This window comes from Sabethes cyaneus, chromosome 3 (assembly GCF_943734655.1).
Source record: "Sabethes cyaneus chromosome 3, idSabCyanKW18_F2, whole genome shotgun sequence".
In the NCBI taxonomy this organism is placed as follows: domain Eukaryota; kingdom Metazoa; phylum Arthropoda; class Insecta; order Diptera; family Culicidae; genus Sabethes; species Sabethes cyaneus.
This window is the reverse complement of record NC_071355.1, coordinates 101,396,717-101,409,980: the sequence shown is the minus strand read 5'-3', so window position 1 is coordinate 101,409,980 and position 13,264 is coordinate 101,396,717. Positions and strand designations below refer to the sequence as shown.

The window sequence follows — 13,264 nt, the reverse complement described above, 5'->3', positions numbered from 1 at the left end:
TGCCATCTCCAAACGACCGATTATTTCACCAAACATGACACTGGGACGCACTGTTGTTAGTATTATGGATGCCCCCGACCCCCCCACCGTAGTCGCGCTATTGCCGCCAGCGTTCATCAGTCGTTCCGGTCCTACGCGTGAGTGCGGGGAAAGGGGCTTCCAAAATTCTCTCCACGGCAAGTACACATTTATTAATATACATCCGGCGACTGACTCGTACCGTGTTTCCAGTACTACACATTTGCATGTTCCGACATCGGTCCTTACTGAACGACACGTTGATGACGACACTCCAACTGCTGAACTGACATTCCACCAGAATGACCGTGACCTCAGACATCCGCATGTCTCCTCGCCCAACGTGATACTGGGACGCACTACAGATGGAATTATGGACGCCCCCGACCCCCCCGCCGCAGTCGAGCCCTTCCAGCCAGCGACCAGCAGTCGTCCCGGTCCTGCTGGTGGGTGCAGGGAACGGGGCTTCCAGAATCGCCTTCCAGGCAAGTTTGAAATCGCTGATCCCAGCCCCACTGTTGATCCGCTCTCCACGAGTTTGAGCTCGCCCTGTTTGAACCAGTATTTGCATTTTTCAAACCGTACATCTCTGATAACCAACATGGATTTATGCCCAAGCGCTCCACGACTACCAATCTCTTGACTCTCACATCCTACGTGATAAATAGTTTCGATGCTCGGTCGCAAACAGATGTCATTTACACTGATCTTTCCGCAGCTTTCGACAAATTGAACCACCAAATCGCTATTGCTAAATTGGATAAGCTTGGCATAGGTGGTCCGTTGCTGCGTTGGTTCCGTTCATACTTATCCGATCGCCACTTAAAGGTGAACATTGAGGGCAGTCTCTCTGGATCGTTCACTGCTCATTCTGGAATACCACAAGGCAGCCATCTTGGTCCTTTAATATTCCTAATCTACTTTAATGACGTCAACTACCTGCTTAAAGGTCCGCGACTCTTGTTTGCTGACGACCTCAAGTTATACTCAAAAGTTGAAAATCTATCCGACGCCGCTGTCCTTCAGGAGGAACTATCGACCTTTGATAAATGGTGTGTCGACAACCGAATGCTGCTTAACCCCAACAAGTGTGAAGTCATCACATTTTCCAGAAAGCTGAGCCCGTTCGCTTTTGACTACAAGCTGTCAAATACGCCATTACGTCGTGAAAACTGCGTCAAGGATCTGGGGATACTGCTCGACTCTAAACTTACATTCAAACAGCACATCGCGTACATCGTGGACAAAGCCTGCAGAAACCTCGGATTCATTATGCGCATCGGCAAGAACTTCAACGATGTTTACTGCTTGAAAGCTCTTTATTGTGCATTAGTCCGCTCCAACCTTGAATACTGTGCTCCAGTTTGGAGCCCATACTATCAAAATGGAGTTAGCCGAATCGAGTCAGTGCAGCGGAGATTCATTCGTTTTGCTCTTCGGAAACTTCCGTGGAATAACCCTTTCCAGCTGCCAAGCTACGAACAACGCTGTAAGCTCATCGACCTAGACCCCCTTCATGTTCGTCGCGATGTAAATAGAGCAACAATTGTTTCCGATTTATTGACCTCACGGGTGGATTGCCCGTATATATTGCAAAACCTTGATATTTACGTCCGGAGTCGTACATTACGCAATAGCCACTTTTTACACGTGCCGAATCGACAGACTAACTACAGCAGCTTCAGCACGATTACCGGTCTCCAACGCCATTTTAACCGCTTTTACACCAGCTTCGAATTTGACGTCATCCGTAACGTGCTGAAAAATCGCTTTTTTTCAATAGCGCGTAGTTTTTAGGTTAAATTATCATTTGGGCCACAAGGCCTGTTGATGTACAAATAAATAAACAAATAAACAAATAAACAAATCAGTTAAAATAAGAGCTACTAATTTGTGAACATCGCTTTGCAGCTTCTTTTGAGGTTAACGCTTGTTTGTGTCAACGACAAATAGACATAAAAAAACTGGCATAAGGAAATAAATAAGCATAGTTTTGCTATAGACAAACAGACATTACTCTTGGAAGAAAAATCAAAATGAAACAAAAATGATCGTCCCGCACATTTTACCTGATCACTAGCACCATCTATGATCGGCATTCTCAAGTATTAACTTACAACAGGAGTATCCCTCGAACAAGCAAGTATTTTGAATGGGGCATTCTGCTCCTTTCGTTAAAAAGCGCCACTTTGACGAATACAGAGACATTCCCAACTAATAATAAATATGAAATGACTGTCTAAGCGTGTGAAGAATGGGAGAATGAGTGTTAGGTATGTTTGTCTGTGGTTTTGCTTTTCTCATTATAAATTTGACTAGTAAAGGAAAATAATACAACGATATTTGTATTCCAACATGCAAATACGTTTATGTACAATTACATTCATATATATAGTAAGCATAGTTATTAAATAATAATCATTGTAATAATATTTTTTGAAACGATGGATCTACAATTGATGAAGGGACGGTAGGGGAAAGAAATGAAAATTTTTGGTGAAGGAGGGGGAAGAGCGGAAGAGCATTGATTTGAATATGTTAATGTGAATCGATATAAGCTATAGAAAATCCAGGATGAAAATTGCGTTCCGGGAAAGCTAACTGGACTTATCATGGCTACGTGAATGCTGTTGGCAGAACATTTGAGGCGGTGGAAAATCAGTGCATCAGACTTAACTGCGAAGCGGAGAAGATTGGGTTAAAGATAAATACGTCTAAAACGAAGTGTATGCTGGCGGGTGAGACCGAGCGTGACAGGGTCCGTGGTAATCGTCGGGGATGAGTTTGAGATTGTTGACGAGTTCGTGTACCTTGGCTCACTGACATGAGGGTAACAATACTAGCCGTGAGTTTAAAATATATATTATCAGCGGAACTCGGGTCTACTATTTATATATTCCACAAACCCTTGCGGTCGAACAATCCGAGCCTCCGCACAGTACATTGTGCAGAACGCTAATTAGATTGGTTGTCCCCTATGGGCATGAAACGAGGACACTGTCAGAAGAGGACCTGCGAGAAATCGGAGTTTTTGAACGGAAGGTGCAAAGATCCGTCTTTGGCGACGTAACGAGAGAATGGTGTATGGTAGGCGAAGAATGGAACACGAATTCGCACGTGTTTACGGTGAAACCAGTATTCAGAAAGTGGTTATGCCGGACGGATACGTTGGGCAGGACGTGTTGCTAGAACGCCAAATATCCTGCAAAAATGGTTTTCGCATCGAATTCGGAACGAATAAGGCAAAGAGGGGTACAGTGGGCGACGTGGCAAGACCAGGTGGAGCGAGATCTGACGAGCACTGGGTACCCGCGGAACCGAGTTAGCCGAGATAGTTGGAGGAATTATGTTATTTAGGACTTGTTATTTAAGTAAGTAAGTAAGTAAGTAAGTAAGTAAAGGTGGCCTCAAAATGTTTGCATCGAAAATATGATTAACCCTTAATTAAATAAAAACAAGTTTACGTGTACTCGCTTCATGTGCTTTGATCCCAATTGCGTTTTTTACGTTCCACCATTGCTGGCCGCAGCCAATTTTTTATGTTGTATAATAACTAAAATATACACCGTATCGCAGAGGTGACTAAGAATATTTTGAGTCCTGTAAATAGTCGATCAGGAATTCTTTCCGCTGTTAATAATGTGTCGAAGAGCAATCCAATCGCTATCACGTCACAACCTAGAGAGCTGTCGGAACCAAGAGTAAATTTAAATCAATTTAGATTAGAACCTGTATCCGATTGCAGAGGCAACATATTTTTAAATGTACAAAATATATTTTTTGTTATACTTCAGTCGGAGGTTTTAATATTGGAAGTTTATATTTACGATAAGTTTTGTCGAAATTATTGAAAAGCGTAATAATTTATTTTGTGTTTGTAACAGATCATGCCTAATTGATGGAAATATTCAGAGTGCCAATAAATATAGATTAAAACATAAAATTTATCATAGAGATTAGAAAATTAATTCATAGAATAATGCCAGATAAGCCAAACAAGCAATGATTCTACTATAACAGTTTGCCAAAACAATGACTTTAATTTATGTTAAATAAAAGGAACTACATAGATGTAATGCTGCAGTAGATAAAAGCCTAACTTGAAACTGATTGGTGGGACGGTAGATAGTATCATTTATTAAATCCGTCAACATATTATTAGTCAGCGGTAAAAACAGTCGTATACATACGGTTGCAATAAATCATACCGCAGTTAACACCTTTCCTCGGGGATTTTATTGACAACCATGCGTACAGATGCGGAAGAAGGGTAAACTGGATATACATTGAACAGTGGAGAAGAAAAATATGAAGAGAAAAACTGGGTCATGAAGTGATATACACGGGACATTATCTGGGCGCGAATTCTTACCTTCATGGCTGCTGGTGTTGCAAACTTTCGAACTTGGGACAGGAAAAATGGTGGTAGTCGAGGACGACGTAAACGTGCCCATTAGAGAATATCCAAATTGGCTAAGCTTTTTAGCAGCCCTCAGTCTATTTCGGGAGTCTTTCCAATACCTAGAGCTGCATAATTAGCTTATTATTGCAGCGGCTGCTTCCGAATTTTGCAATGTACCGACACATACAGGCATTTTCTAGCACTGAGTTTTATTGTGAGAAACATTCAACTAAGCAGAATATTTTTCCCTCCGGTATTTTCGGATCTTTCTTTGTTTCACTTTTTAGATAAAGGGTAGATTTTTCATATCGAAATATTTTCTCATTTCAATACCACAAGTAGTTAAACTTTTTCCCAACCCTCATTTGATTGTTGTACTATTTCCGTATAGTTGCATTCGTTGAATTACCCGCTACAGAAGAACATTCCATTTTCGATGTTTAATTTTCTTCATGGCCATCAGATCGTCTGGTTTGAAAGTCCTGAGCATTGCTCACTATACTTTTTCAATTTTTCTGTCCCAGAGCCTCAGTTCCCGTGCACAACACTACTTTTCACTTGTAACTTTTCGCATACATCTAATACCATTGCTGCAAGAGAAATTTGTACCACTGCATTATTGTTAATCCTTGCCCGTTGCTGCTTTTCAAGTTTTCTCTGCTATGCACTTATAATGCGTTGGCGTTCTCTTTCCCTTAATAATACGGAGTTCCTACTTTAATGAAGTCGACTTTTCCATTATGTGTTCACTTGTTATATCTAGGGATAGTAGCAGAAAACATTAACGATAATAGAAAAATCGAAGTAAAATATCTGATTTCGACTCTTATAATCGGGAGTTTTTCTTCGGCGCTCCTTTTTCTCTTTCCCCATTCACTTGCGTATCTCATGCCACTCTGCGCCTTTTCCACTGCTGGCATCCAGATAGGAAAATATGGTGTCATTCTTTGGCTTTATGAACCTGAACTAAAACACTTTTTCTCTGATTCGTATTATTTGATTGAAAAAACCTATCTTTATGATTTCAATTCAGTTATTTACTAATCGTGATGAAATATTGAATGCTTTTCACTTAACATACACTTTTGTTATACAAATGATAGCAGTTTTCACGTTTGCACTAAAGCTCTGTAAGGTATAAGGCTGCAGTATTTTTCATTCACATTTTACTCAAAATATTATACATCCACTACAATAGTAAAATAACAACATTTTTCCAGTTTATAACTTTAAATGAGAAATTACAGAACAGTTTAGGGAACATTTCGTTCCTTCTACGGACCCGACTCGACTTGGGTTTCGGGTTTTTGGCTTTTCCTATCGACTTTCGTGGCCGTTATGTGGTAGCAAGTGGATCTGTGCTTTATGGTAGTGTGGTGAATCTGTCATGGAGGAAAAGCACACAACCGTAATTTTCTCAATGAATGAAAATTCCAACTCCCCTGCTGCGTGGCATGTGGTAGTGTATAACGAGTAGATTAGAAGAAATAGATATTACCAAGACATTCAGAATTGACATGCATTCCGGCTGCTCAACAACATTAGGATGTAGCTTAAATCTGAATGGTTCTCAGTATCAGAGTTGTTACCGTTACAATCCGATTCAGAGGATGTACTTAATCGTTATATGGTACCAACGAAGGCTGACTACTGTTTTACCTGACTCACTGCGAATAGACGTGTTATTGAAATAAAACGTAACCATACGTTTTATTCGTTTATAACACATATGCAGCTAATATCGATAACAAACGATTTTTTGTAAATTATGCTTTTGTTATTGCATTTAACTTGTAAAAAGTTGCATAAATAACAATTCAGTTTTACAATACAATTATTGCGTATTACTGGCACTTGAAATATAACGTTTAAGTACGTTATTTTTAGTGATCAAAATTAACGATATTTTCGATACAATGGCGATATTTTCCGAAACCTTTCGAACCAACACGATCCCGCGAACACAACGCATATTCGCAGTGAGTCAGTAAGACAGTAGCAAATAGACTAGAAAGACTAGCAAACAGTCCGTTTGGGTCTAACCAGAGAATCAAAATATCATTGTTCATACGCAGAAATAACCGACAAAAACGAAGAGCGATAAATCAGTTATTCTCTGCCTATAAAACAATCACGCGTTCTGGTTAATTTACCACGTTAACAAAATATTAAGACAAATGATTATCCCGTCTCACCAGCAAGCAGGACAACTTTTGGTGAAAATATATTTAGATACACACTCGCTCTCACAAGCCCTTGTTGTTGGTGATGCTGGTATACAATAAAATATGTCTTTGTCGCCAGTCGGCTGGTTAAAGACAATACTTTATCAGCAACTTGAGCAAAAGGGATAAACAGCAAAAACCTTAAGAAAAAGACCAGTTTGCTTTGACCTAAAGTCTGGCGTACAAAAGTTTCCAACGTTGCCTTGGTAACTACCAAACACTACCGCTGCCGACACAGTGTGACACGATTAGGATTGCTTTTGTTGCCTACAATACGTAATGCATACAGCAGTGTGTCTTTTTCGCAGGCAACAACATAGTTGTCATGAAACATTTGTGTCCATGATAAACAGCATCGATAACTTTGTTTTTGTCCTAACTTCCAATGTAATAGTCACAAACTTTCATCATACATTGTCGCAACATTTTGAAGTAGGGACAATAGGCCGTATTAGAGTGACTATATACAAGTGGCGCCAAGTCATCCCAAATGTATGCAATGCGGTTTATCCTAGGTTTTTCTTTCTCTTTCCTGCATACGCGTTGGATAGGTTGTCTGCTCGATTGGAATGACACTGACAGATAATTATCATTCCAATTTTGACATTGTCGCCACTCTGTATATAGTCACTCTAGGCCGTATGAATAAAAGAGTTAGAGCAAATGCTCCCATAAAATTTACACTGGAAAATCACTGTTTTGTTCATATGGCCTAATATCTTTGTCTCTTGTGCGTTCGTGATTTTACTATTACTATCATTATTAGCGCATTACTATCATTACGCTATAAGAGCGATGACAAAAAATTTTGATTTAGTTAACGAAATCTTTACAATCTGAGAGAATGTCTTCCATTTGTACTACGATGTGAAGTTGTTTTAAATTAAAAATAAGCAAAGGAGAGAATACTTTTAGGACGGTGATAATATTATATGATTTTGTTTGTTTGAGGAATAGACTCTACATTTTCGTTGACTCTACATTTCGATACATACAATCCTTCAATGGTCAAATCCGTGCCTTAATAATTGTTAAACATTATCGTGATCTTCTTCGATCAGAACTTGCAGTAAATTGCTTGGTAGCTGCAAATTGAGGTGCCAAAACTGCTGTGCCAAGTGCCATACTTTGTAAACGAAGTATAAAAGTTAAGAACGAATTAAACAGTGAAACTCCCATTTTTCTTTAATAGTTTTGTTTTCCTGAAAATTAATATGTGAAAACTATCGAAATCAATTTCATTCAATTTACTTTTAAATTTTTTTGCTGCACCCGAATTTGAAACAGCAGAGGAAAACCTAATTAATTTTGCTTTATGTAAAATACTCGCTTGATTGAAATGCTTTTATCGACTGTTACAAGCTATTCTGTAAAAGGATCAAGTTTGTTATGTTTAAAAACAATTCGAATGCTGAACAAAGGATCTGGACATGGTGCATTGTCAGTTGCGGAAGTTTCGGTTGAATTTTTATACAAAAAGTGTAAGAAACGCACATGACACATTACACTGCTAAGTGGATTATAACACAAGTTCCTTAATAGATATCGCTAATAGCAATTAATTTTCATGCACATGATCTCTATCTATGTTTTGCTGCCTTCCATTTGTTATGCTTATGGTCGCATGTGACGTTATTTGACAGCATGATATCGAAAAAAGGAACTGTACTGCCGCAGTCCTACTTTAGTACCTCGATGTCCTACATCATGGTTGCTTCAATATATTTATCTACTACCGTTGATAACGCGCTCTTATCACTGTATATGTTTGTGACTGTTTGGCGAACAGTAACGCATGCGCCTTAACGAGTTTTCCATCTTTAACGTTTCCCGTATTTTTTTCTTTCAAACTTTTACGGCAGCAAAATACAAACTTTCTCTAATCGGATAAAAATATCTAAAATTTCAAAGTTAAATTGTGCCGGAAAGCTATTACACACTGCGTACTCAAGACACCATCCTCACGTTAAGTTATATTTTCCACAACTGCATCACACTGCAAAAGTGTCTATTCGTATCCTTTGTACTGCACCAAGCACTTGCATAGCGTCTAAACACTGTGAAGTTTCGCTCACTGTCTGAGAATGCATTCACACAACAATACTGAGGAGGGAGGAAAATGGATTGAAAAATAAATATCAAAAAATCTGTGTGGGACGAAGATTACGTCCTATTTACGTCATCGCAAAAGAGAGCTTTTCGCTGCCGGATCTGATGGCCGTGGTGGATGTAGCCTAATTGAGCTTTCCAAGAATGTGCCTTGTGAAAGTTTGGTAAATTTTGAAGCTTTTTACAGCGTTAGCTCTACGGAAGTTTTATACCCGTGCGATGTTTTACTTTCATTCATTAAATTTACGTATTGCATGAAATTCCCATGCATTCCAAAAGCAATTCCTAAAACTAATATAGGGTTTTTTTTTCTAATTCCCGTCGTACTAAGTAAAGCCATTCTAATTTTCATCATTCGTTGGATGGAATTAATGAATACTCCAAAAGTTCTTGCGCTGAACACTAAAACACACTTACCTTCCGATCCGTGGACTTTGAAATCACTGAAAAGTGACTATTAAAGCATATTATTGAAATTACGCAACAGACTTTATTTCTAAAATTCGTCGTACCGTTTTAAAATTCGTCCATCAAAATTTTTCATCGTCCGAATTAAAAATTCACAACAATGTTTACGAAGCTACCGCGTATGTATTTGTGTAGGACGGTATGACAAATGTTATTCTATAAAATTTCTGCAGGTCAGGCAAGTTTTCCTGGCTGTAGAATAACGACAATGTCTTGCGTGAGTTATTTTCATTTATGAATGACGGAAATTAAAACGATTAGTCCACATTGTCTTCTTCGTCGCACGAAAAAACGTAGGAAATTTGGCTGGTAGGACTTTCTTAATGATAAAAAGCATTTAAATAGATCTTAGCTCACTTTGATTGATCGCATATGATAGACAACTAACTAAAATATTAGGGAATAACTAGTTTTGCATTGTGTGTAATAAAAATCCTGATATTTTTAATAAATTGTGTTGGATAGGACGGGAATAGGCAATTACGACGATGTAGCAACATACCCTACCTAGCTCAAAATCTTTAAAATGGTCGCCAATAGGTTGGTATATGATGCAAAATAGTTAAAACCGACTACGATTTGCGTAGGATTTAGAAGTGTTGTTGAACTTACACTTGCCGTTTTGATGGCTTATTTTCTTTTTTATTAACGGTCAGAAGAACGCCGTGAGATCTTTTGCAATGGTAAGAGTGCAGCGTTTCCCATGTAGTGTATACTGTATATTTCGTAGATTGCAGGCTTAAAAGCGAAACAAAACCTTGGTGCTACATTCCGGTTTCGGAATTTGATATTTCAGTTAAATAAAAAATCAGAGGGGTTGTGCACAAGACACGACCGCATAGGTGACGTAGGACCACGTAAGTCTCTTTGTAGCGATAGTAGGATGTATCCATGTATGTAATAATACGATTCTTCATGTATACAACCTACATACGTAACGTTTATCAAAGTAGTAACACAGACTAACAGACGTAACACTGAAGCCTCATTCCATCGTCAATAAAAACGATCATTTCAAATTTTCGCTTAAGCCAAGAACCAAACAACAGTCGCTGCGCGAGAACTCCGTTCGCCTGCGCTGGCGCTGTTATCAGATAATATACAAGTAAATTTATAGCATTGCTAAATTTATAGCAATCTACTCTGGCGTAGCGCGAAGAATGCACCAGGTGATGCTAGTGTTTTTTTAAGTCTCTTCTTAAGGGGTATCATTGAAACGATGTTTTGCTGGAAAATTTGTTCGAAGTGTTACGTCTGTAAGTCTGTGGTAGTAACATTGTATCCAGCTTTTTATGCGCTATAATGGTGGCCGCTATAAATTGTGTTCGTAATATGCAAACAATCTTTTTGACAACTCTGCATACATCAAATCTGGCACTCTTATCTTGCAACACTACCGTGCTCTTTCTTTCGTTTACGTCAAAGAAGGAAAGCAAAACTGTGCGAAATGTAAACAAAACTATTGCCTTCCTTCTTTTACGTAAACGAAAGAAAGAGCAACACTGCCGTACAGGAGAAGAGTGCCCAGTTTTGATGGATGCAGAGTTGTCAAAAAGATTGTTCACATATTACGAACACAATTTATAGCGTCCGCCATTATAGCGCGTAAAAAGCTGGATAGGTTCAATCCTCAACCGATTTTGGAGTTACATCCATGAATTGATTGAATCTATTTTATTAAAACGAAAGCAAGTCAGTAACTATAAACCAAACAGTAAATAAATTTTTATGATCTGTTTCTACGTTGAATAGTGCTTTTCTTCCGTTAATTGGTAGACGGTACACGAGTTTTCAAAAAGTTGAAAGTTTTGCGCAACTTTTCTGTGGCTTACAAAAGAACACTGATAATAAAGCATTAACAAGCTGCAGACGTTTTGGAAGTCGCAGAAAATGTCGCCCGTGACCAGAAAACTTATTACCACAGACAAACAGACGAGACACTCGCGATAATTCCATCGTCCAATCAAAAACAACTCATTTTTCAAAAAAGCATGTTTCGCAACATGACCACACCACGGCGTGCAAGTGTTGCTTTGAGTTTTCAGTATAAAACCATTCAAATGTACAAAACCCTACAGCATAAAACCCTGCAAATGCAAGCTATTCGCCAACATGCATAACAGAGGGTGCTAGTGTGCAAGCAAGATGTGCAGGACGATGGTTTTTAAAGGATTTTCTTCTAAGTGTCATGTCAGTTCGTCAGTTGACTGTAATTATGGTATTAACTGGACAAGAAAATATAATAAACTCTTCAATCGTTGTGTGGTCCTTAAAAGGACCGATTGTTTGACTATCATAACTCCTGCTTGCAATAAACTTGCACTAACGCACTTAACGTAATTCTCTGTTTGGTAAAATGGAGTACCGATAACCGTTAACCAAGCACGGTTTATTGCAACGGACTAAGCCTCAGCAGTTATGCGATCAACGAAGCCGTTCGCGTATGGTCTTAAATCACGATTAAATACCACTCCAAGTGGCCAGCTGCAAGTGACGTGGGATGCTTCTGGTCGTTTTGCTGTCGCGAGCAGAATATTTCCTGCCATTTCCAGAACTTCAGCAGCCAGATATTCCATCACGGCAGCGAAATGAGTACTCCAGCTCCAACATACGCTCAGTAACCGGCCGGGAACTGCAAACGTGTACGAGTTGACTTTCGTTTGCCCTGGCAAACGATGTTGGCAGTAGCTCAGCTAGCGTTTGAATAATGCTGTCGCCGGCTTACCACGTATTATGTACCAGAGCAAGCGACAAGAATCGGCCACACCTATTTTTCATGGTCCTTCATTCTATCATCTACGTTAAATAAAATAGAGCATTTCAATTTCAGTCTGAACAAAAGAGCAAAGTTACCAGTGAGCCGTTCGCCTTTTGCTGTCAAAAAAAATTACGCTGCCGTCATCCGGGGCGAGATTGTGCCAGAAAAGCATATGTTTTGGTTCTTTAGCTCAGTATACACACAATTTAGGAACTAAGTTAATTTCAAACCTGTCAATATATACTAAATTGTTCAATTAACAACTACCGTAGAGATGGTTCAGCTACAATGAAACCCAATTTTACTAAAAGTGCATGAACACCCCCTAGAAGGGGTGAGATTGTGCCAAAAACCTAAAGTTCAACTAAAAACCTAAACAGTGAGCATTAGTATGTTTATAAACAATACACATAAATAAAAGTATAAAGTAGTTCATATAGGGCCGCCCATGAACTAAGTGGACTATTAGGGGTAGGGGGTCGGCCAAAAACAACGCATCGTGCAAAAAGTATGAACGAAAATAACCCGGAGAGATCTGGAATAACTAAAAATGAGTTCGCAGTCAATGGACAGCCTTTATATAGACAGTAGCGTTTCTAGGGTTAACAAGGGGGAGATATATGAAAGGCGTGTATCCTAAGGAGCATACCTATTTGGTCATTTAACAAAAGTAACCATTACTTTGTTCGAGAACTCGCGCTCGCAAAACATGTAACCCAACCCACCCCCTCCCCCTCCTTTAAACTGGCAGTTTATACACGGTATAATATATTCGTCTTATATTAGAGTGTTTATTCAAAGCATTTGAAATTTCCAGAGAACAAGTAAAAACTAGTTTAAATTATTTACCGACCTATGATTCTGTTTGCTCCAAAATAGATGATGCAATCTAATCTATCAAAATATTGTGCTCAATCGTAAAGAATGTGAGTGTATTGGTGTATACTGACGTATTTTTGTTGTGTATGTGAAATCCACAAATTGGGTCGATCATTATAGCTTGGCACAATCTCACCCCCGCACACTGGCGCCAGTCAGAACAAAACTGAGACAAAACTAATAATATCAGTAAAGTAGCATGGAACTTACATATCTTATATATAAAAATGGAAGTGAAAAAGTTCGACCGCGCATCACTTGAGAACGGAGCGTCCGATTTGAGCCGTCTTTTCTTTATTGTGTTCGTTTCCACCACTGCTATGTTTTTACGGCGAGAAAAATCGGAAAATTTACTGGAAAGAACTCGAAAACTTGAAAAATTAGTTTTCCATATGAAGTCCACAG

At 38.9% G+C, this 13,264-nt stretch overlaps 1 protein-coding gene across 1 annotated transcript in view; it reads left to right on the top strand.

Annotated features, from left to right (window-relative positions):
- The first annotated feature begins 34 nt into the window (after nt 1-34).
- Nucleotides 35-13,264, top strand: part of LOC128739938 (protein bride of sevenless) — a 37,696-nt gene continuing 24,466 nt past the window's right edge. Inside the window, exon 1 of the mRNA XM_053835439.1 lies at nt 35-464. Within this exon, the coding sequence (XP_053691414.1) occupies nt 35-464 (430 nt within the window). The remainder of the gene's footprint in view (nt 465-13,264) is intronic.